Genomic DNA, 25,958 nt, shown 5'->3' with positions numbered 1-25,958 from the left:
ACACTAGTTCGTCTACGTTTATTGTATGACTCTTACAAATCATTTCCTATGGCTACGTAAATACTTAAACACAGACTGTAACCTATTTAGAAAGCGGCATTTAGTTATACATTTGTTTAAAGGTGCTCGTCTGAATTTTTTTCTAAACCTTGTTCTAGAACGAAAATCTATCAGAAAATTAACAGGTATTTGGTCCTCTTCTAACATAAGCGTTTAACATAAACACGGAGAGTCATCTTGTAAGGTTAGGACAAAACGTAAATTTGAATGCCCATTGTCTTAGGGAATGAGCTTGAAGTCTCGACCGACGAAGACAACCCACGACCAACCCCATTCTCAACAAAGTACCTCAGTTTTAGTCTTCCAATTATACATGTTTAACGGAACGAGAAGTTCTTTAATCTCCCGGTATTTTCTCCTTCGGCAACTTCCGACTTCCTTTTGGACCGGGCCCAAAAACTTATGCGTCTTTTTCCTTCTCTTACTAAGACTAAAGCTTCTCTTTCATATTTCGAAATTAACTAGTAATAGTTTTGAATCTTCGAATCTCTCTCATATATATTTTTTTATTGCTGAGATGGGTGGACAAGCTCACACCCCATCTGGTGTTAAGTGATTACTGGAGCCCATACACATCTAGAACGTAAATGCGCCACCCACCTTGAGATATAAGTTTTAAGGTCTCAGTATAGTTACAATGGCTGCCCCACCTTTCAAACCGAAACGCATTACTGCTTCACGGCAGAAATAGGCGGGGTGGTGGTACCTACCCGCGCGGACTCACAAGAGGTCCTACTACCAGTTTACTAATGTCGGTGACAAAAACTTCGGGTCAGTGCGCTAGAATAGTTAGTAAGTAAGTATTGCTACCTTACCCTAAAACTAAAAAAAGTATAATTGGTACGGACGGAAAAGAATGGTTAGGCAAGACGATGATTTCAATGTATGCGACATAGAATAAAATAAGATGTATGAATAAAACGTTGATAGAATTTTTCCCAGTGGAATTGTATTCTATCTGCTAAAGAACATTTAACTAGACTCAATATCTAAATTCAACATTAATGGCAACGCACATCACAGCTCAATTGAAAATAATCAAATATTTGTGTAATGAAATGCAAATGTTTTGTAAATTCATGTTACTGTAAACTTTGCTCATTTTGGAAACCATTCTACTACATTACGGTATTGATATTGTAATGTAAAATTAAATAACGACAAAATGAAGCATGAGTTAATTTATAAATCAAACGGGGTGTAGTTGTTTAATCCAATCTTAGATGGACTGAAACTTGGTCAGTGAATTAAATTAAATTGCTATTAATGTGCTGTACCAATTTGATTCTAGCATGTGATAGAAAATGTTGACGAGCGCATAGATTTGGCAATTGGGGTACAGTGAAACCTCTAGCACTGGCTATTTCAAACCTGGTATGAGAAATTCACTAAGGCGTTCAAAAACACCGATAGAGATAATTTTGGAGCAGGTGATAAACGGATTCTATGGCTTAAATTCAGAGAGAATCAAAATCACTCAGTAGACCTAAAGCTTACGGTTAAAGATACCAAAATTATTGATAATCTAAAAGGCGATATTCTGTACTATTCTGAATCAGTCATAAAATATATCAATGTTTCTTATTTTTTTTAGGTGGGTTTATTAGGTTTCCAATGTTTAGCATGGCCTTAATTTCAACATATATTATATTTTACAAATTAAACACTCTCTTAAAAGCACGCCTAATACTTATATTGGATATGTATACATCAATATTTTCCTCAATGTAAATATCGTTTTACTGTTATGATGTAACATAAAAGAAAAACTCCATCTTGGCTTATAACTTATGATACTTTGCCTAAAATCACTGTCGGAACTTTGAATAGAAGTAGTGTTTTACATGTAGTCGTTATTAGGGAAAGAATTGTTTAAGTAAATAAAAATATTACTATACTATGTTTGGATTGTGGAAATATAGATGATCAGATCGCATTCACTTATCTCCTAATAGCTAAATAAATTATAAACAGGATGGATTTCTTAATAATAGGACGGATATTTTCTGTTACACCTGGTTAAGGAGAATTGAATTAAATTTCATACCATTTTGGTAATTTTTGGTATTTGATCTGAAATACAAAGTAAAATTTCCAAGAAAACAAGTTTCATCACATCCTTAATAAAGTGATATTTTCTGAAAATTAATTTATGATAGTACTAGAAATGAAGAACCCGCTAATTTTTAAAAGAAATATACCTACGCTGACCTACAAAAGCTACATAACTAAACATTTGTCCTACTATACCATGGGCTCTTACAAAATACATTAACGTTTATAATTTCAGTCAGCAAACTAATTTAGGGCTGAAAATATCACAAACTAACCCAGAACCAGTGTCCTTGTAATGGGAGAAGTGTCTAATTGGGTCAGAAAGACCCTTTGTTGGGTCCTCATCTGGGCAGTACCCGGGACAATAGGCAGTCAAAGCTTAAGTAATTTTAAACGGGTCCGAGCTATGGACGATCGACTTTCAATTATTCACGATTGACTTTGGCCCGATTCCGCCCTTGTAAACGATATTTTCTGGCTATATTCGAGGACTTTATAATTGTTCAGGTTTCCGTTGTATTTGTTATTCGGGTTTTATGGATTATGTTTTTGAAATTTGTAGACTTTCGATATAATTATAACTAATTTCTTCATGCATAAATTACTTCATGCATAAGAAACTTGATATTCTGTATTTAATTTTCTAATGTCCATTTTGAAGGCGCTATGCCCTAAAGATTAAAACACCCGTGTATTCTTATCAAGCCATGTGACTGTGTCGGTGTTTGAATCACGCAGGCAGGTACCATTTTTTTTAATGAAACATATACATAAAAAATATAAATGAATGCCTTCCACGAAGAAGAATAGCACCGTGTAATAAAAAAATCAAACCAGCAAAAATTTTAATTTGCGTAATTACTGATCTCGTAGCAAGGGTAATGCATTACTGATTCACGGCAGAAATAGGCAGAATGAATGAATGGCTGATTGTGCCAATAATACGACCTCGTGACTAATTTAACGTCTTGCTGAAACAATTCAAATATTTGCCTTTATGGTCATAAAGTAATGATAATGCTCATAATTTTTGCCCTCCATTTTGAAATACAAATCCAATATCTAAGTTACCCTGAACACTCCCTCAAACGGAAGGAGTACAGCTGATAAAACTTTTTTAAATAGAGCGAGATTTAGTTCGATTGCCAAGATTAAGATTTACCGACTAGTTTTTCCCTGATAGGACAGTTCCTCGATCAAATGTCATGTAATCTTTGATTTAGGTTTGCTGAAGGTGTCACAGCTTGGCTATCAAGAATAATTGCTGTTTGTGAACTTTTCTCGAATTCTTCTTTTCTATCTTAAATTGCTTTAACAAAACGAACTCATTTATGTTTTCGATTTATTAGTGTCAGTGACATTTTTTTCTTACAACACATTAACACTAGACTGTAAAAAGTGTTTGTTAATAAAAACCCTTCCTCGCCCATCCTTATACCGAATATGTCACCAGCCGTTTAATTTTAAGCTGCATTAAATTTAGTAACGACTATTTAGGTTTCAATGCTTGTCATCAGCGTCCAACGTAATTGTACCACAATGCAATTGGCCGTTCTAGTTAAAAGCTGACTAATATTTCAATTCGCTCGAGACCAGACCGACACAACATTCTGCTATTGATTTCAATGAACAGCGCCTACATTTGGCATGTTGTGGTCGTTTTTGGAGCGAAATTGCTCACAATTTGAAGGGTTTCGAAAAGATAAAAAAGCCAAATGTAATCAGGTGTTTTTTGGTAAATCAAGGCTCCATGTCATACTGGATATACAAAAACTGCTAAATCAAAGACAGATAATTGTCATGTAACACGTAATTCGAAAACATTACTAATAAATAATAGTTTAAAAAAACATTTGTAGCAAACCGACCGGTACGTCACTCTCGCGGCCGTATGCCCGCTCGCTATACATAGTTAGCATCTATGTCAATCTTTTCAACAGTGTATAATCTATGTTCCGGGCGCTTCCGTTTTGAGTGTGAATAGCGTGCGCCCGCGTCTAAATGTAATTATTGTTTAAAATTGAAAATTGTTTGTGATAAAGGAAGATTAAAATTCGAAATTCGATATTGGTGACTAACCCATAGTTTTAAATACCCCTGAGATCTACCCCTCACTATATCTGGCTGCCCAACGTTTCCTAATTTTTTTCTTGCTTGGACTAACAAAATGGCGCGCACGCTTTTGTGAAAAATTTGCTAACTATTGTATGCTGTTGGTGCTTAATTGTAAAGAATGCCTTTAACTAGAAATCAAGATCGCCAGCAACGTCGCGAAGACGACGCTATTCCTGCTGCAGATGCAAATGCCAACGAAAATCACGAGGAGCATGATAGCCCCCATGATCGCCCCCACGCCGAATCACGTAGCAACAATTCTACGTTCAACCTGGATGATGTTTCAGCGTTGATGGCCTCGCTGCAACGTTCGCAGGCCGAAACATTTAAGAACATTATGTCGTACGTGATGGAACAAAGATCGTCGACTCCGGCACCTCCGCCGATGCCCCCAGTGAACGTAGATGGTACCTTGGCGCGTTGCAGAGCTTCTTTCAGCGGTGCACCTGGTGAATCTGTTGAGGCCTTTATAGATGCAATTGAAAGTTATACAGAATGCGTTCAAGTATCTGACGCTAACATCATACGAGGCCTAGCCATGCTTTTGTCTGCTGACGCAGCTACGTGGTGGCTAGGATTAAAGCATCACATCTCCACTTGGAACGAAGCCAAAGAAAATTTAATATATGCATATGGCACCCGCCTTCCACCACATAGAATATATTTGGAAATATTTGCTTCCCCGCAGGATAAAGAAAACACAGACAAGTTTGTTGCTCGTATTCGTGCGCTTATGGCAAAGCTACCGCGGGATGATATTACTGAAAAAGTACAACTTGATATGATATACGGGTTGCTTCATAATAGAATACGCACAAGATTGCGCCGTGAAGAAATCACATCTTTCAATTCATTATTAAACCATGCTCGGAATATAGAAGATTCGATAGAGGAGACTCAATCGAGACCAGTGTCGTCCACTAGTGGTGTGCGTTCGATCCGTGCCCAGCCGGCCCAGGCTGCGAGTCGGCCTGAACCGTGCGCCGCTCGTGTGAGTGCCCCGGCGCCGCGCGCGCGCTTTCCAAACTCCGCCGCGGCCGTCGTGCCCGCCACCGCTGTGCCTGTCGCTGTCGCCCAGCCTACCGTTGCCACGCCTGCCGCTGCTGTGCCAGGTTCTGCAGAGCAATTCGTGACCACGAAGAAACAGCGTCCAGTGTGCTCCTACTGCAAACGGTTTGGACATGCACGGGAACAGTGCCGTAAGTTAAACAACCGAGGTGAGCAAAGTCAATCTAACTTTTCCGAGGGTGTGCAAAATGACAATAATGCGGTTTATAGTGTTCAGTGTAATGTTAATAATACTAACACAATTAGTTCTAATTTACCTGTTCAGAATGCAATGTATGATGTTAAGCAGCATGACAAAAATAATTTTCTGAGTAATTTTGAATGTCAAAATTTTTGTAACCGGGATGCAAATATTAATTATGCTACCATTAACAGAGGCCCTACTTCCAGAAAATCTTATTTTCATGCCTGTAATGATTCTGTGTCAAAGAATATTAACTGTAATTGCACTAGTAATAATGAGGTGCCAACCTTTTGTGATCCTCATGTTTTATATAATCAGGATGTTCGGACAAAGTGTAAAAATTTAAATATTTGTTATAACCAGGGAACTAGACCTAAATGTAAGAACTCAATTTTACCTTATAATCAAATAATTGAACCAAATTGTAATAATTTAAAATTTTCAACTAACCATGACTGTGACACAAAAGGCAGTAAGTGTAATTTTGGAAAAATTAACGAATGTGTGGAAATTGATAATTGTTTGAATTTTAATTATTGTACATGTGAGGGAAGTGTTATAGCGTCCGTGTACGACCGTGAGAGTGATGATAGGTATTTGCATTTACGGCCTATTTTCAAAATTCAAGTTCTCGGTAAACAGGGTACTGCACTTATAGATACAACAGCTAAGCATTGTATTGCTGGTCACACGCTGTATGCTCTCCTTCTGCATAAAGGTCACCCTCTTACTCCCTCCACTAGGCGAGTCAAACTTGCTGATGGGCATGTTCGGAATATGGATGTATTGACAACCATATTACCAGTGAGGTTAGAACACATAGTGATTGATATTCCATTTATAATCTTCCCTGATTCTAATGATAATGAAACTTTACTGGGTATTGATTTTATTAATGCTGCCAAAGTTATCATTGATTTTCATCGTCATGAATGGTATTTTAGTACTGATGCTAAGGTGCATTATAAATTACTTTTTGAACCTATGTCTCGTGGTGTGTGCATAGCTTCTACTAACATGCTTCGGGATGATGAAGGTATGCACTTGCAATCAGCTGAGCGCCAAGCATTATCTGAGTTCCTTATTCGGCATGAAAGTATTTTTACAGCAGGGGGAGGTCCGACACCATTCATAGAACATTGCATAGACACTGGAGATCACCCCCCGATAGCTGTGCCGCCCTATCGCCTTAACCCTTCCAAGAAGGAGACGATGAAGAATGAAATAGAGAAGATGCTGGCAGATGACATCATTGAAGAGTGCGAATCCGCCTGGTGCTCTCCTGCATTGATGATACCGAAGTCCAATGGTAATGTAAGATTTTGCGTGGATTACAGGCGCTTAAATGAAGTAACCAAATCGGATACTTACCCACTCCCACGCATTGATGATCTTCTCCAGAGTACGAAGAAGAATTGTTACATGACCACAATAGACCTTCGTTCTTCATATTGGCAAGTTATGGTCCGAGAAGCAGACAGAGACAAAACAGCTTTTGTCTGCCCCCTAGGCACTTACCGTTTTAAAAGAATGCCGTTCGGCTTGAAGAATGCGCCGGCGACTTTCCAAAGGCTTATTGATCGTCTACGCTCCTGTGCTGCTTTGAAGGATGTTACAGTACTTGCTTATCTAGACGATTTGTTAATTATTTCAGAAGGATTCCAGCAACACCTACAAGACCTGGAAGCTGTTTTTAGACGTCTGTCTGAATTTAAACTTCACGTAAACAGAGAGAAGTGCACTTTTGCCAAAGAAAGGGTCCGTTATCTGGGCCACGTCATCACTCCAGACGGTGTGTCTCCTGACCCTGAGAAGGTCAGTGCTGTCCTTAATATGCTGGAACCATCTAACCTAAAACATTTAAGAACTTTTCTCCAAACATGCTCTTGGTTCAGGAAGTTTATTCCAAACTTTTCAAAGATAGCAGAACCGCTTACTCGACTAACCAAGAAGAATTACACATGGAGCTGGGGACCTGAACAAACACAGGCATTCAAAGAATTGAAGCGTCTGCTGACCACGGCGCCCGTACTTGTTCAAGCGAATTTTAAACAACCCTTAGTACTGCGTACCGATGCGAGCAACTATGCACTTGGCGCAGTTTTAGCTCAAGGGGAAGGCAAGGACGAAAGACCTATCGAGTATGCTAGCCGTCTACTCACCGCAGCGGAGCGCAACTACTCTACTACAGAACGGGAAGCGCTTGCTGTAGTCTGGGCCGTGGAGCGTTTCAGGCCATACCTCGACGGCCAACCAATTATTATAGGCAGTGACCACCAACCCTTGCGTTGGTTGCTTTCTTTAAAGTCTCCTGCTGGTAGGTTGGTCCGTTGGGCGCTTAAACTCCAAGAATTTGACATCAGATTCGAGTACACCCCAGGAAAAGCTAACGTTGTCGCTGACACGTTAAGTAGACCGATCTGTTCCAACGAAACACAAAATAACTGCGGCATCTGTTCTGTCATTTGCGACCTGCCCACCAAGTCACCTACCCAGTTACGTCAAGACCAGTTGACTGATCCGGAAATACAGAAGATCGTCACAGAACTGGAAGGAGTGGATGAACTTGCTGCTAAAAGATGGTCAGAAAGAGGATTTCTAATGGAACAAGGTGTTTTATATCGACTTAATCCGGATTCTGATGCCGAGGCCCCACAATTAGTCATTCCTGCCCATCAAGTGACCGACGTTCTCAAAGAGCTTCACGATGCCCCTACCGCTGGACATGCAGGAATTGACCGGACTTACCAACAAGTCTCACGTCTGTTCTACTTCACAGGAATGAGAAGAATCATAACCGACTATGTAAAGGCATGTATCCATTGTCAACGCTATAAGGCTGCTAATACCAAGCCTCCAGGTCTATTGCAGACGCCGGTGATGAACCAGCGCAACGAAGTCTTGGCAGTTGATCTTTTCGGCCCGTTACCACCTGGAAAACAGGGGGAGCGTTGGATCTTGCTAATAGAAGATACTGCTACGAGGTGGACAGAACTTTTCCCATTGAAGGAAGCTACTGCTGAGGCGTGTGCACATGTCCTCATAGAGGAGTATTTTATGAGGTTCGGTCTTCCACGCCGACTAGTTTCTGATAATGGCGTACAATTTATTTCGGCAGTCATGCGTCAATGCATGTCCATCCTGGGGATAAAGCAAAACCTTATCCCTCTCTATCACCCAGAAGCAAACCCCGCCGAACGTAAAAACAGAGATCTTAAGACTTTATTAGCACAACTCGTGGAATGTGACCACACTTCCTGGCCAAACATGTTACCAGTGATTCGATTCGCTCTTAATAACGCTAAATGTCGCACCACAGGTATGTCACCTGCTTACTTGTCATTTGGCAGAGAGATGAGGTCCCCCACAGAAGTCACCCATGACCTTCGTGCTGTTCTAGACAAAGATAACTTTGTTCCCCAAATAACTCCCTATCTCAGGAAATTTGTTAACTCCTTTTCAGCGGTGCGCGAACGTGTAGAGACACTTCAAGATAAAGCTAAAGGGTATGCTGATCGTTCGAGACGGCCCATTGAAACATTCAACGAAGGTGACATGGTTCTCATCAAATCACATGTCCTCAGTAAGAGCGCTAATGGCCTTACTTCTAAGTTTGTTCCAAAACGCGATGGTCCGTATCGCATCGTTAAAAAGGTCAGCCCTACTACTTACCACGTCGCGCATGTTGACAAACCTGATGAAGTTTTAGGGAAATATCATGTGAACGATCTCACTCTATACCGTGAGAATCAGAGTGATGCTCTTCCGCGGCCGGTGATGCCTAAAAAGAAACGTGGTCGTCCCCCAAATAATGTTAAAACAGATTCTCGAGTTCCAGGGCATATGACGACACGGCATGCTGAACCATGTGCTGAAGCTCCACGTCTTTCTCCCGCAGCTGGTGGTATGGTTGGTCTTGCGCCTGTCCCTCAGCCCAGTAGTAATGAGATGCTAGTCCAGGAGCGAGGGCGTCCTCCAGGACTAGAGGGGGAGTATGTAGCAAACCGACCGGTACGTCACTCTCGCGGCCGTATGCCCGCTCGCTATACATAGTTAGCATCTATGTCAATCTTTTCAACAGTGTATAATCTATGTTCCGGGCGCTTCCGTTTTGAGTGTGAATAGCGTGCGCCCGCGTCTAAATGTAATTATTGTTTAAAATTGAAAATTGTTTGTGATAAAGGAAGATTAAAATTCGAAATTCGATATTGGTGACTAACCCATAGTTTTAAATACCCCTGAGATCTACCCCTCACTATACATTATATTTACAACTACTGATACCATGCACCCCACGCTTTTTTACAATAAAATATTTTTTTCTTACACTATTTTTAATTCAAATTTATTAAAATTTATTTTCTATTTTTTAGTTAGATTTTCTATAAAAGCGTATTTTTTTAGGTTTTAAACTATTATATATTTCTCATTTTTTAGTTGAATTTCAATTATTTCAATCTATTTTTTTAAATATTGAATTGTCATCGGTCCTTAATAAGTTTGCAAAAGTTCGAGTTAACCCGACGTTTTGAAGGGGATCAAAATCATGTTCAAAGATTCCGTTACATACTAACATACATACGTCTGAAGCTAATAAAAGCGTATTAAAAAAGAGTGATTTCAAGAATCGCCGCGCGGTATTTATGTAACACTTTTCCGCTAAAGCGACAATAATTTATGCTGAACTTCTTCTTTCTTCTCCGGCTTGCACCATTCTCCTCGATCCTGAAGGTCGTGACCTTCATGTTAGATGTGCTTAGCTTCGAAAACAAATATTTATTTCTGCAATAATGAGATGATAGTTTTAACAATTTTAACTTTTTTTTTATTGCTTAGATGGGTGGACGACCTCAGAACCTACCTTAAGTTAAGTGGTTATTGGAGCCCATAGACACTTACAACGTAAATGTGCCACCCACCTTGAGATATAAGTTCTAAGTTCTCAGTATAGTTACAACGGCCGCCCCGCCCTTCAAACCGAAACGCATTACTGCTTCACGGCAGAAATAGGCAGGGTGATGGTACCTACCCGTACGGACTCACAAGAGGTCTTACCACCAGTAAGTACGCAATTTATAATTTTGCGGGTTTGATTTTTATTACCCGATGTTATTCCTTCACCGTGGAAGTCAATCGTGAACATTTGTCAAGTACGTATTTCATCAGCAAAATTGGTACCCGCCTGCGGGATTCGAACACCGGTGCATCGCTACATACGAATGCTCCAGACGTCTTATCCTTTAGGCCACGACGACTTCGAAAATTTTCCCATAAACCAATACATTTACTCCTGTCTACAAAAACAATAGCTTCCACTTATCAATTACGTTTAATCAGAATATTGTCTTGAGAGCGACTGCTCCGTCATTCCAAATTATTCTTAGGAATTCATTCGCCGTTAAAAGCCCCTGGCGAAGTTCCAGAGGGAAGTCGATTCAATCTATTTAACACCGAATTAACGTTATGTACAAATGAATATTTATGTTTCTTTCACTTACTTATTTAGTTTCAGTCGTATTATTTGGACAAGGAATAAACTGAGATGTGAGATGAGAAAGAACGGTAAATTTAATTGCAATTGTAATTGTTTTTCTTAATAGATTCATTGCTTAATTATTACTAATTGAATTTGATTATTTACGGCAGATGAGTTGTACTTCAACTTTCCATTAAATTATACTTAGACCTCATAGGGAAATTATGATCGTATAGTTCATCTTGAAACAGAAACATAGACTATTCGTCGATATTATGCAGCTGACTTAAGCTAGAAAGTGTACTATATTGATAAAAAGTTACTAGTTTTTTTAATTCTTGGCGCTATATAAGTGACTGTCTTTTAGGATATTCAATCAAGTTTTACTATTTTCATATTGATTTAATTCCCGATATTGATTTGACCCTGTAGTTTTGGCCTCGAGAGGTAATAGCTCCTCGGTTGTGTATCGTAAAAGACGAGTAAGGGATTCTAGCGACAATGGGCAGCAGCCTTCTTCGAGAATTATAGCACACTTGTCGGTAGCTTCGTCATGGAGGGGCCAAGTTCAGCAGTGGACGTCTATAGGATGATGGTGATGAATGGGTTTTGGACCCAATTCAGGAATCTTCATCTCATCTCAATTCTGCAGCCTCCAAGATAAATCTTATCTCATCAAACTAAAAAACTTACAAAAGCCGCAAAGATTAAATATAAATTATGTACGTTCGTTAAAGCTTCATTATTATGAGCGCTGCACATCCCCTAACACGCTCGACTACTGCAACACAACATTTGCGACCCCAATCAACATCACGCCCGCATATCAAATTGCTTCACCCCCAATTTACCGCAAAAAGCCGAAATAATGTTCCCAAAAGGTCGACCACGCAAAAAACTTGCGGCGCTTGGTTCATTAGCGGCATAACATTTAAAAAAAAACCTTTAAACGCACATTGCGGTCATTAGCCAAACAAAAAGGCTGGACCCGATGTCTGTATCAGAATAGAAGGTATTCAATCCTTTTTTATAATTATTAAAGCTTCAATTTCTGCTACTGTTCTTCAGATTAAATATCCAGTCGAAATATTTCTACACTTGCATATTGTATAATGGTGGTGGTGTGGTTGATTGATACTCATACAAGCTCACGATAGACTTACCAAACCATTGATACGTTCTATAGCATTAGAAAAAAATCCACATCCATTATATCTGATATCGATTCAAAAAATTTTCAAAATTTAAAATATTATTTGTAACCGTAACAACTGTTCGGCATGCATCATAGGTCCACTGACACCGACAGCTCTAGTGACACAGTCACAGGGTACTGGAGACAGTAAGCTTGTATACATTTAACAATAAAATTTTATTAAGTCGTCGTGGCCTAAAGGATAAGACGTCCGGTGCATTCGTAGGTAGCAATGCAACGATGTTCGAATCCCGCAGGCGGGTACTAATTTTTCTAATGAAATACGCACTTGACAAATTAATGTTCACGATTGACTTCCACGCTTAAGGAATCGTGTAATAAAAATGAAAGCCGCAAAATTATAATTTGCGTAATTACTGATGGTAGGACCTCTTGAGTCCGCACGGGTAGGTACCACCGCCCTGCCTGTTTCTGCCGTGAAGCAGTAATGCGTTTCGGTTTGAAGGGTGGGGCAGCCGTTGTAACTTGGCTGCAGTAACCACTTAAGATTAGGTGGGCGGTGAGCTCATCCACTTATCAAAGCAATTAAAAAATGAAAAACTAAATTATTTTTAAAAGGTTGCTTATAATTGCCATCAAATACAAACCAGGCTACGTTCAAAAATACTGATTTTTAGAAGTAGGAATAATTCAAGTTATATGTGATAAATACACTGCATTCATTAAATACAGCTTCTGAGGCGATAAAATTGAAACGGAATCTTAATTATTACTTCGAAGGAAATAAGGAAGCATATTTTTCGAGCCGATAAATTAATTTCTGGTCGAATCGAGCCCAATGTAGCGTGATGTTTGATGACACTAAATCCCAGGAAGCACGGGGAGAACTCGCATTAAAAACGGTTCAGTGGTTTTCTATTCAGTTCAGTTTTTTAGGGACTTTCCTTGTCTCTTCTCATAATGATGTTTATATTCAAAGTCTGTTCGAAGTATTTAAATTTTTCATTTAAGATCCGGAATGTAGTTTCACCGCTGATGAGAATCGGCAAGAAATTTAAGGCTTGCTCTTCTCCATGTACCTACATTGCACACACTACTGAATTTCTCAAATCGCCATGTATGTATATGTAATGAGTATCTGTATATTAATACGTGAAGCAAAAACTTTGTAGCCCTTTTTACGATAATTGCGCCGATGGAGGAATATGAAGCTTCCCATGCTTATAAAAATATAGAGAAGGAGCTAGCTAATGTTTTTTTTTAAATTATGCATTAATAATACACTAAATCAATAAAAAAAACATTACACACACTACCATGTATTTGACACACATACATATAAAATATACGCTCTTTGTTTACTGTCAAACTTTTGCTATTGCTTAAAGTCTGTGGTCAAATTGAGAAAAGGTTAATATTGTTTATGTTTAATAATATTTGTCTATAGTGTAGTCTTGGCCAAAACTGTGATTATAGAAGTATTATAATGTTCAAACCTATAATTTCAATTAATTATAGTCCAATTTTGACTGCTACGGGACCACTAGTATCTAGAAACAGGTCTACAGTTCTGAATACTGACTAAAGGCGAAGTTTCAACAGATTTAAGTCTGCATGATTTCTTACAACTGAAAAATGAGTACGTTATGAATTCTGTAGAATTACATCAAAAATACACCAAAAAATTAAATTTCTGTCATTGCTGACGAGCTTGTTATCAATATCATATATTTTTTTCCTTAGTACAAAAGTATATTCATTTAAAGCAACGAAAACTCTTGTGCGAAGTTTTCGTTGAGCATCTGTGAAACTATTTCTGTTATTTACATTTAAAAAATTCAATTACATTCTTCAAATAAATTCTGAGATTTTCTGAGACCTTCTATGAAAAACAGTTTGAGTTGAATTTGTTTTCTCTATATCTAAGTTTTTATAAGTTTAACAAACAGCTATTAGACATTTATCTGGAAGAGCTCGGCTTTAGTGATAGCACCATCCATTTTACTTTTATTTTATAATTGTGTTCGTTCCCTTTTATTTTCTTAACCTTCAATAGTGCAAATGAATGTGCTCCATACTATAGAAATCCTAAATGTACTATTGTTACATAACCATGAAGGCAGCCATTTTGTTTGTTTATCAAAGTGAGATACGAATGGAACTTTTTAGGTCCAAAGTTGAAGCAGTTGCACAAGCTTATAGAGAGTTTCGGCTTTTCTTAAAGTAGATAGTTGACCACTAGTTCATACATAGTAAATACTCAGAGGTAGCCGTAATCACCCATACTAGGTAGGCCAAGAGATTTTGAAGCAAGTGCTCATTCAATGGTTAAAATTCTACTACCTAACATTAACATATCGGTAGTGCAAGGTAGAGGGGGAAGAGGTCGACCGAAGAAAACATGGATGGAGTGTGTGAATGACGATATGAGAAAGATAGGAGTAAGTGTTGAGATAACGGATGACAGAAGAGAATGGAAGAGAAAAATTAACTGTGCCGACTTCACCCAGTGGGATAAGGTGGAGAAAAAGAAGACCTAGTTTTAACATATATTATCATGCTGTGGATTGATCGTTGGTACGATAAAGCACTTCACATTTCCAATCTAATCTATCATATAAGTCTACTGAATAGTTATGTAACGATTGTTAATTGATTTTGAGCCCAAGGTATCGGGATTGTATTTATTTCCAATCTTATTTTAGTACAGTTAACGTTCAATATCCTATGAAGAGCGTCGGTCTGGTGTGGCCTTATCGTTTTGTTATTTGCGGTATCCGCTTAACAACGAGATGAGCCATGGGCTCGTTCGTCTGTTATACTATTTGTTTAATTCGTATCTATCTACAATTAGTGATCAGCAGAGCGCACAACGTAAATATTTTCATCCACTGAAGTTTGGAATCGAAATTTCATTACGAGGAAATTTTAAGCCCACCCCAGTTAGTTGTCTTAATCAAAACAAGCACGGAGAAATAATATCCACTAGACTAGATACGCTTCAAATCTCTACCATTTCTGAGCTGTTCAAAGCAATACATTTATTTAAATTTCAATAATAATATCATTTATAAGTTTTTTCTAAAACCAATGGTTAACTCTAAAAATATAACAGTTTTGTAGGTTCTGGAGATCCACATTGAATTGGCTGTTACTAGTTTGTAGGTACGTGACGTGACGCCGGCTCCCCGCGCGATTTATTTTACTAGCTAAACCTTTTGATACTTATGTTTAAGTCACAAGAGACAGCTCCGGTTTTGAGTGGTAGGACCTCTTGTGAGTCCGCACGGGTAGGTACCACCGCCCCGCCTATTTCTGCCGTGAAGCAGTAATGCGTTTCGGTTTGAAGGGTGGGGCAGCCGTTGTGACTATACTGAGACCTTAGAACTATATCTCAAGGTGTGTGGCGCATTTACGTTGTAGGTGTCTATGGGCTCCAGTAACCACTTAACACCAGGTGGGCTGTGAGCTCGTCCACACATCAAAGCAATAAAAAAATAAAATAAAAAAAAAATTTAATTTAAACACGCTAAAAAAAATATGGACAAAACAAAACAAATCAAACAAACAACAAATGGAGTTAAACATCCGAAAAAGGTTCTCTGCCATCTGCCGGGAACGTGTTATGAGCTTTTTCAGACACATCATGCGGTCTCTCAGATATGAATTAGAGAAGCTCATAATTTTGGGTCGCATAGAAGGCAAGCGCGTCGTGGACAGAACACTAGTCAGATGGTCAGATCTGGTTAAAGAAGCGGTTAGTGATTGATAGTCTAGACCATGCGGTCCATGACACCCATAATAGAAAAATGTGGAGGAAAGTCACATGTGGTCGCAATCCTCAGCAGTGAGGGAACGATGGAGAAGAAGAAAAACAAATCTTAGATGACAAATCGAAATCTTTGATCTTAGCTATACATTATGTGTGTTGTATTGTACTTTCTTCGGCTTCACAAACATAATTAAGGCTACTTTTGCGTTTGAATTTCGCGATTTTTATTATCATTATAATATTATTTTCAACGTTTTGAATACTTCACAATTTTGATAGTCACGGACCATTGAGATGTTATTCGTCATTCCGATAGAGGCACCCGTCACGTGCGGACGTGCTCATCGTCCACTCGATCGCCCGGTCTTTGTTCGCCCGGCTTTTGTTAGCCCGGCCATTGTTCGCGCGGCCTGTGTTCGTGGTACATCTGCCGACTAAGTGCTCTTTCTGGAAGTTTTTATTTGTTTTGTTTCCTTTTGTTGTTTCTGTGCTCGTGGTACATCTGCCGACAAAGTGGTTTCCTGCAAGTATTTATTTGTTTTGTTTCTTTTCGTAATTTCTGTTTTGTTGTGCTTTTTCTTTGTCCTGTAGTAATCGCGCCGCATTGCCACCTGTGTTCAATAGAACCGCTCAGGTCCGAGAAGTTGGGGCCTCGCCGCAAGGCGAGTGTTTTCAAGACCCGGGGCCGCCCCACCTGGGTACTCAGCGATCATGGACGCTGTATTCGCGGAATTCCTCCGACTTCGCCACCCACAGCTCGCCTCGGAGTTTTTGGCCTTCAAAGCCAATCACACTGCGAGCCCTCTCGAGGGCTCCGCCGCGCTCGCTGCTCCTGCGTCGCCTGTACCTGCGTGCAGAGCTTCTGCATTGAGCACCGCAGCCTCTGTCGTGCCTGCCGCTCCCGTGTCGCCTATACTGGCGAGAAAAGCTGCTGCGTCGTCCGCCGTGACCATCGTTTCAGCTGAGCGATCATCCGCGGCCTCCGTCGCGCCCTCTAAAACACCTACACTTGCTCGTAGGTCGCCTGCACCCGCCTCCTCGTGCTCCGACTCTGACTCGGACATGGAGGTCGACCTCGCCCCCGCCTCATCGACGGATGGATTCACCCTGGTACAGAAGGGTAAGAAGCGTGCCGCGGAGTCTCGAGCTCCCGCGGCCGCTAAAATTAGCAAAGCCGTGAACGCGTCGCGCCCCCGCCCTCAGACTCCCGTTGCGCCCCCAGCCCGTGCCACTCCGTCGCCGCGTCCGGTGGCACAAAATAAAACCCAGACCCCTCCCCCGGTTATCCTTCAGGAGAAGGCAGCTTGGGATCGAGTTTGCCTGGCCCTTAAGGCCAAAAATATAAATTTCACGAATGCCCGTAACCTCGCGAACGGCATTCAAATTAAGGTTCAAACACCCGACGACCATAGGGCCCTCTCTTCTTACCTCCGTAAGGAGCGTATAAGTTTCCATACGTATACGCTCCAGGAGGAGCGCGAACTCCGCGTTGTAATACGCGGAATCCCTAAAGAGTTAGATGTAGAGCTCGTAAAAGCCGACCTGTTAGAACAAGGCCTACCAGTGAATTCTGTGCACCGTATGCACACCGGTCGCGGTAGGGAGCCATATAATATGGTTCTAGTCGCTCTCCAGCCTACCCCCGAGGGTAAGAAAATCTTTAACACACAGACCGTCTGTAGGCTCTCTGGTATCGCTGTCGAAGCCCCCCATAAAAAAGGCACTCCTAGCCAGTGCCATAACTGTCAATTGTACGGGCACTCTTCCCGTAACTGTCACGCGCGCCCCCGATGTGTTAAGTGTTTGGGCGATCACGCCACGGCCCTCTGCGCTCGCGACCAAAAAACCGCGACGGAACCGCCTAGCTGCGTCCTGTGTCGAACACAGGGTCACCCCGCGAATTACCGTGGTTGCCCCCGAGCCCCTAAAATAAATCGCCGCGTCGCCCGCCAAAACCGCCTCCGAGCTTCCGGCCCAGACATCAAAGCCTCGGCACCCTCTGCGTCGCAGGCTAAGCCAGCGTTCGTTCCGGCGGCGGTGCCCAGTGTCTCGGCCTGGGCAAAACCGCTGCCGTACACGAACACGGCTACAACTCCCTCCTCCGCGATTCGTCCCGCCCCCGCGACTCGTCCCTCTCCCGCGACTTGCCCTCCGACCGCGTCCGACAATCTCGCTTTAGCGATCGACTTCTTTCAGTCGATCAACTTTGAGCGCGTTAACGCTTTGGGCGACGCCATTCGCGCTGCCTCCACTGCACAACACTTTATCGCCGTTGTGCAGGAATACGCCGACGTATACGCGTCATTAAATACGTACGTCCTCCCCTCACTCCGCCGGTAATCAATGGCGTATATAAGTAGAATAAAGCCCCTATCCGTAACGATAGGATTTTTTAACGCTTACGGTCTCGCAAATCAACGTGATCAGGTTTCTGACTTTTTGCGTGACCACCAAATTGATATCTTTTTAGTGCAGGAGACCCTACTTAAGCCCGCGCGCCGTGACCCTAAAATCGCGAACTATAACATGGTCAGGAACGACAGGCTCTCTGCCCGTGGTGGTGGTACCGTCATTTACTATAGAAGAGCCTTGCATTGCGTCCCGCTCGATCCTCCCGCGCTCGCTAATATCGAAGCATCAGTGTGCCGAATCTCACTGACGGGACACGCGCCGATCGTTATCGCGTCCGTTTATCTTCCACCGGATAAGATCGTTCTAAGCAGTGATATCGAGGCGCTGCTCGGTATGGGGAGCTCTGTCATTCTGGCGGGCGACCTAAATTGTAAACACATCAGGTGGAACTCACACACCACAACCCCGAATGGCAGGCGGCTTGACGCGTTAGTCGATGATCTCGCCTTCGATATCGTCGCTCCGCTAACCCCGACTCACTACCCGCTAAATATCGCGCATCGCCCGGATATACTCGACATAGCGTTATTAAAAAACGTAACTCTGCGCTTACACTCGATCGAAGTAGTTTCAGAGTTAGATTCAGACCACCGTCCCGTCGTTATGAAGCTCGGTCGCGCTCCCGATTCCGTTCCCGTCACGAGGACTGTGGTGGATTGGCACACGCTGGGCATCAGCCTGGCTGAATCTGATCCACCATCGCTCCCGTTTAACCCGGACTCTATCCCGTCTCCTCAGGATACCGCTGAAGCCATAGACATCTTAACGTCACACATCACCTCGACATTAGATAGGTCATCGAAACAAGTTGTAGCGGAGGACTTCCTTCACCGCTTCAAATTGTCCGACGATATTAGGGAACTCCTTAGAGCTAAGAACGCCTCGATACGCGCCTATGACAGGTATCCTACCGCGGAAAATCGTATTCGAATGCGTGCCCTACAACGCGACGTAAAGTCTCGCATCGCCGAAGTCCGAGATGCCAGATGGTCTGATTTCTTAGAAGGACTCGCGCCCTCCCAAAGGTCTTACTACCGCTTAGCTCGTACTCTCAAATCGGATACGGTAGTAACTATGCCCCCCCTCGTAGGCCCCTCAGGCCGACTCGCGGCGTTCGATGATGACGAAAAAGCAGAGCTGCTGGCCGATACATTGCAAACCCAGTGCACGCCCAGCACTCAATCCGTGGACCCTGTTCATGTAGAATTAGTAGACAGTGAGGTAGAACGCAGAGCCTCCTTGCCACCATCGGATGCGTTACCACCCGTCACCCCGATAGAAGTTAAAGACTTGATCAAAGACCTACGTCCTCGCAAGGCTCCCGGTTCCGACTGTATATCTAACCGCGTTATTAAACTTCTACCCGTCCAACTCATCGTGATGTTGGCATCTATTTTCAATGCCGCTATGGCGAACTGTATCTTTCCCGCGGTGTGGAAAGAAGCGGACGTTATCGGCATACATAAACCCGGTAAACCAAAAAATCATCCGACGAGCTACCGCCCGATTAGCCTCCTCATGTCTCTAGGCAAACTGTATGAGCGTCTGCTCTACAAACGCCTCAGAGACTTCGTCTCATCCAAGGGCATTCTTATCGATGAACAATTCGGATTCCGTACAAATCACTCATGCGTTCAACAGGTGCACCGCCTCACGGAGCACATTCTTGTGGGGCTTAATCGACCAAAACCGTTATACACGGGAGCTCTCTTCTTCGACGTCGCAAAAGCGTTCGACAAAGTCTGGCACAATGGTTTGATTTTCAAACTATTCAACATGGGCGTGCCGGATAGTCTCGTGCTCATCATACGGGACTTCTTGTCGAACCGCTCTTTTCGATATCGAGTCGAGGGAACCCGCTCCTCCCCACGACCTCTCACAGCTGGAGTCCCGCAAGGCTCTGTCCTCTCACCCCTCCTATTTAGCTTATTCGTCAACGATATTCCCCGGTCGCCGCCGACCCATTTAGCTTTATTCGCCGACGACACGACTGTTTACTATTCTAGTAGAAATAAGTCCCTAATCGCGAAGAAGCTTCAGAGCGCAGCCCTAGCCCTAGGACAGTGGTTCCGAAAATGGCGCATAGACATCAACCCAGCGAAAAGTACTGCGGTGCTATTTCAGAGGGGAAGCTCCACACGGATTTCCTCCCGGATTAGGAGGAGGAATCTCACACCCCCGATTACTCTCTTTAGACAACCCATACCCTGGGCCAGGAAGGTCAAGTACCTGGGCGTTACCCTGGATGCATCGATGACATTCCGCCCGCATATAAAATCAGTCCGTGACCGTGCCGCGTTTATTCTCGGTAGACTCTACCCCATGATCTGTAAGCGGAGTAAAATGTCCCTTCGGAACAAGGTGACACTTTACAAAACTTGCATAAGGCCCGTCATGACTTACGCGAGTGTGGTGTTCGCTCACGCGGCCCGCACACACATAGACACCCTCCAATCCCTACAATCCCGCTTTTGCAGGTTAGCTGTCGGGGCTCCGTGGTTCGTGAGGAACGTTGACCTACACGACGACCTGGGCCTCGAATCAATTCGGAAATACATGAAGTCAGCGGCGGAACGATACTTCGATAAGGCTATGCGTCATGATAATCGCCTTATCGTTGCCGCCGCTGACTACTCCCCGAATCCTGATCATGCAGGAGCCAGTCACCGTCGACGCCCTAGACACGTCCTTACGGATCCATCAGATCCAATAACCTTTGCATTAGATGCCTTCAGCTCTAATACTAGGGGCAGGCTTAGGGACCCCGGTAACCGTACTCGTCGAACTCGACAAAGAGGTCGACGTGCAACCTAACCCATGCATCAGCCCGCTGAGTTTCTCGCCGGATCTTCTCAGCGGGTCGCGATTCCGATCCGGTAGTAGATTCATTCGCGAAACAATTGCTCTTGAGTTGTTAGGTCTCCTTCGGAGGCGCTCGGGCAGTTGTTAGCAAATCCCACCCCTCTTGGCTGAGCCTTTGCTTGCCCACCTGTCCTGGTGAAACTGGAAAGGCCTTCGGGCCACCAGTAAACTTTCAATCATAAAAAAAAAAAAAAAAAAAAAAAAAAAAAAAAAAAAAAAAAAAAAAAAAAATGTTATTCGTGGACATTTGCATATTGTGCTAACAACCGTGTATTTTTCTATAAACAATATATCTATCTAGACTTTACATCGCTTCATACAGAACGAACTTGTGGTATCTTGAAGTCTGGTGGTTTGTTTTACTGTATTTTAATTTTCACGATAAGACGATCCAATGTTCTTGTCTTATCTTATATGGGCACGTTTACACAATGTCATCACTTGGACTACTCAAATTTGTTTGTCGCTTATTGGAAAATATTGAAAAAAAGCAATGAGATAGAGCTGTCTATTGAATTTACAATATCAGTTTTGATTCGTGATATAATATTACCAATGCATTAAGTTGCACGCGTCTCGGAGTCAAGTTTAGGGTTCTTTAGGAGACTAGCTAAGCTCTTTAGCTCCTCAAACTTTAATAGATAACAAGTTAGACTTATAGTGTGATTGAGAGCAATGTATTATTTTGATTCGATGGACCGTTTAAATTAATTTCGAGGAATAATAGAAATATTTATAGAAAAAGTGCTGACTATTGAGCTTCAAATACGAAAAATCTACTTATGTACAACATCACTGTTGTTCACTGTTGTTGGACACACTCCGTACCATTTTTTTTTTTTTTTTTTTTTTTCGGATAGAGAGCCGAACCTTCTGCGAGGTCCCCGCGCAAAAGGGGCGCGCGGGGTATGTGAGACTCAACGGTCTGCATGGTGTTGTGAGCAGACCGCGGGCCCAAGGATTTTAGGACCCACCCACTAAACGACTCCCCTGCACTCTTACACCCGACGTCCGATCCCCTCCGAGGTCAGAACCCGGATGAGGTAGGGGGGCTACCGCGGTCAACACTACAACCAGACGGCGCGGCTCACCCCAAGGACGCCCAGCCGACGGAGCCTTCGAGGCGAATCGAAGGCTCTGAAACGTCGGCCGTCTCGGTACGGCAGCCCTTCGGGCCGCCCAGACGGTGCCGCTGGTGTCCCGGAATACCCCGCTGGACCAGAACCAGCCTGCCGGGTCGGGACGCGATACACCGTCGACCGGTCGCTCTCTTCACTCCACGGCAGCGCGCTAGAGTGCTGGTAGCGCGCCGCGCGGCCTCACCCCCTCAGGTCGCCCCTTGACCTTCACCGGGGGGAGGCCGCTACCTACAGGGGCCGGGACGTACGGGCGTATTCCTGCCTCCGGCCCCCGGCTCGACGGCGACGGATCGGTGCGGAAAGGGAAGAGCTCTCCCTCTCGCTCCGCCGCCTCCTTCTGCGAGATGGTGGACTCGCAGAAGTCGAGCATCGCCTTCCAGGACGCGTCGCTGCCGAGCATCGTAGCCACGACGCGCGGCAGCGAGAGGTCCTCTCCTATGACCGCGACGAGGGCGGCGCGTTGCTCGTCGAAACCAGAGCAACGCGCCAATGTGTGTTCCGCTGTGTCATCCTCGTCGCGGTCCGCGCAGTGGTGGCACTGCGCCGTCGGTTCCCTTCCGGCTATCTTGTGCAAGTACCGGCCAAAACAACCATGGCCGGTCAACATTTGCGTCAGCCGGAAGGTGAGGCATCCGCGGTCGCGGCCTACCCAGTCCGCGAGAACCGGGCGGACCGCCTCGACGGTACGGAGGCCGGCCGACGGGTCCGCCAAGCGGCGAGACCACGCCTCCAGCACGGACCGCCGAGATTGGAGCCTCCGCGCTCGAACTACTCCTTCGCCGGGGCGCCCTTCCCCCCTAGAGCGAAGGTCGCTACGCCACCGGTAATCGGCAGCGAGCGCCTCCGCCTCCAGGTCCCAGGGTGGCGCCCCGTCTTCCATTTCGACGGGAACCGTCCCGACTCGAGGCACGCTTCGAAAAGCCCCCCGAGCCGGTCCCCTAGGGCCTCGAAGGCCAAGCTCCAGACCCGGCCGTGAACGCCGTCAGGGCCGGGGGCCGCGTCCTTCGCTCTCATTCTCGACACGGCCGCATGGATCTCCGCCCCCGTGATAGGGGGAGGGGGCTCCTCGGCAGCGGGAACGCTCGGGCGACGCGGCGGCATGCCCCACGTGGCGTCCATCTGGGGGGGCTCAAAGTCCCCCCCCGCTGCCGGCGGGAAAAACGCGGAAACTATTTCCCGCAGCTGCCGAGGCTGGAGCCGCTCGGTCACCGGGAGCGCCCACGGCTGCAGTTTCCTGCGAACCATCTTGTATGGGCGCCCCCAGGGATCTTCGTCGAGCGACTCCAGGAGAGTCTTCATGCTCTGCTTCTTGGCCTTGCCGATGGCCAGCTGCAACGCCGTCTGCTTTTGACGACAGTCAGCGTGCAGCCGGGCCGCCGTCTCCGCGAACGTAGCGTCGCGACGACGGCGGCGGCGGTGACGTGCGCTCCGGCGGCGCGCCCTCACGCACTCCTCGCGGAGTCTTGCGATCTCGGGCGACCACCAGAACGCACCCCCACGTGGCACACTCCGTACCAGACAATTAATTTTTTTTTTTTTTTGTACTATGGGTCGAGGAGATCATGGCCTATTTGATGTTAAGTGATTACGGGACATCAACTACCGGAGTGGACATCAGCTACGGCAACACTGCAGCTCGTTTTGAGGCATATATTCTGAGTCTTAGTTAATAAAGTATAATAGCTGTCCCACCCTTCAAACAGAAACCCATTACTGCTTCACAGCAGAAATAGGCAGGGTAGTGATATCCACTCATGTGGGCTCAGAAAATGTCTTACCATCAGTTTTTTCAAAAGCATCTAGTTTTAAGTAGATAATTTCGAATCTGCTCTAGCAAGCTAGCACGTATGATATCTATGTATTTGGCGAGTTTTCTTCTTAAGAACCTATTTTATTTTAAGCCCTCGTTAGGAAAATTATATAAAATATGTAAACACATCGCTTAGTGTATCTGTTGTCATAGCCTATCTAGTCTCAGTAAAATATCAACGCAACATAATCCTGTACATACTATTCTTGTTTCTCGTTCAAATGGAATTGTATTTCTATGAAGGTTTTCTTTTTAATTAAAAAAAAAAAAAAAAACGCCCACTATTTATAACTTAAGTCGACATTGGCCGGGCCACATTTCGTCGCTAATGGATTCCACTTAGCCCACGTGACAACAACAAAGTTACGTGCCTCACGATTTTTAATAACCGCCATTGTGCGTGGCAGCACACACGGAAAATTGACGAAAAACACGGCCCCTGTTAATGACACAGTCGTTAAGTTCTGTCGCTGAATTGTCGTTTTCCTTTGTTGCTTTGAAAATCTGTTTTGTTGGGACATACAGTTTATTAACTTGTTCTTCTCATAGTCGTCCTAAAAGTTGTGTCCCTACATGTTACCTCGTAGTGTTTTTTTTTTTTTTATTGCTTAGATGGCTGGATGAGCTTACAGCCCACCTGATGTTAAGTGGTTACTGGAGCCCATATACATCTACAACGTAGACGCGCCACCCACCTTGAGATACAAGTTCTAAAGTCTCAGTATAGTTACAACGGCTACCCCACCCTTCAAACCGAAACGCATTACTGCTTCACGGCAGAAATAAGCAGGGCGGTGGTACCTATCCGCGCGGACTCACAAGTGGTCCTACCACCAGTAAGTTTTATGTTGGTGGTTTCATTTAAGTTAAGATTTCTTCGTCCTTCTACCGATATGGTGTAACACGGACCGATGAATTCAAGACCGAACCATTGAGGGAAAAAGACACAAAATAAAGCAAGGAAACTGCTTGAGCCAATTTTAGGACCGCGACTTGGATACCACGATCAAGTTAGGACCTGGCTAGGTCTGGTTAGGACCTGGTAATATTTTTATAATCTAAAAACAAACGAGCTAGTGGACTATGCAATCGGAGTCTGTATTCGTCAAGATCTAATGCGATCCCAAAATTTGTAATGACTACGTGAAGTGGCTACAAGTTTCGATTCATTGTAATGTTAGATTTACTTGTCTTTAAGTCGTTGTGGCCCAAAGGATAAGACATCCAGTGCATTCTTATTTATCGATGCACCGGTGTTCGAATCCCGCAGGCGGGTACCAATTTTTATAACGAAATACGTATCTAACAAATGTTCACGATTGACTTCCACGGTGAAGGAATAATATCGTGTAGTAAAAATCAAACCCGCAAAATTATAATTTGCGTATTTACTGGTGGTAGGACCTCTTGTAAATCTGCACGGGTAGGCACCACTACCCTGTCTATTTCTGCTGTGTAGCAGTAATGCGTTTCGGTTTGAAGGGTGAGGCAACCGTTGTAACTATACTGAGACCTTAGAACTTATATCTCAAGGTGGGTGGTGGCATTTACGTTATAGATGTCTATAGGTTCTAATAACCACTTAACACCAGGTGAGCTGTGAGCTCGTGCAACCATTTAAGCAATAAAAAATAAAATAAATGGAGAGACCCACTGCTATCCAAATAGCTTGCCAAGCGTCCACAGGCGAACTACTTTTTATAACACTAAAGAACACAATTGAAACTTCAAATTCGTAACTCAAAGTTATGTTTATTATGGGTCATGAATTTCCCCGCCCATCCATAGCAATTATAATATTTAACTACTGTTGATCGAAAAAGGCTAATTAACGTAATAAAATCGTGCT

General features: G+C 43.6%; 2 protein-coding genes across 2 annotated transcripts in view; both read left to right on the top strand.

The window, feature by feature from the left end:
- LOC101738471 (neuroligin-4, X-linked) overlaps positions 1–25,958 on the top strand; it is a 116,396-nt gene that overhangs the window by 5,670 nt on the left and 84,768 nt on the right. The window lies entirely within an intron of this gene.
- On the top strand, positions 3,975–9,701 carry LOC134200249 (uncharacterized). The gene is made up of 2 exons (XM_062672784.1): positions 3,975–6,791; positions 7,137–9,701. The coding sequence occupies exons 1-2, from the start codon at positions 4,349–4,351 to the stop codon at positions 9,533–9,535; spliced, it is 4,842 nt and encodes a 1,613-aa protein (XP_062528768.1). The 5' UTR covers positions 3,975–4,348; the 3' UTR covers positions 9,536–9,701.

This window comes from Bombyx mori, chromosome 15 (assembly GCF_030269925.1).
Source record: "Bombyx mori chromosome 15, ASM3026992v2".
In the NCBI taxonomy this organism is placed as follows: Eukaryota; Metazoa; Arthropoda; class Insecta; order Lepidoptera; family Bombycidae; genus Bombyx; species Bombyx mori.
This window is presented reverse-complemented; position numbering and strand designations above follow the sequence as displayed.

Bases quoted from the DNA above. Each gene is read 5' to 3' on its own strand.
- LOC134200249 (XM_062672784.1), top strand. From the start codon at position 4,349: ATGCCTTTAACTAGAAATCAAGATCGCCAGCAACGTCGCGAAGACGAC. The intron at 6,792-7,136 runs GTAATGTAAGAT...TAATTATTTCAG, and splicing joins GATGATACCGAAGTCCAATG to AAGGATTCCAGCAACACCTA.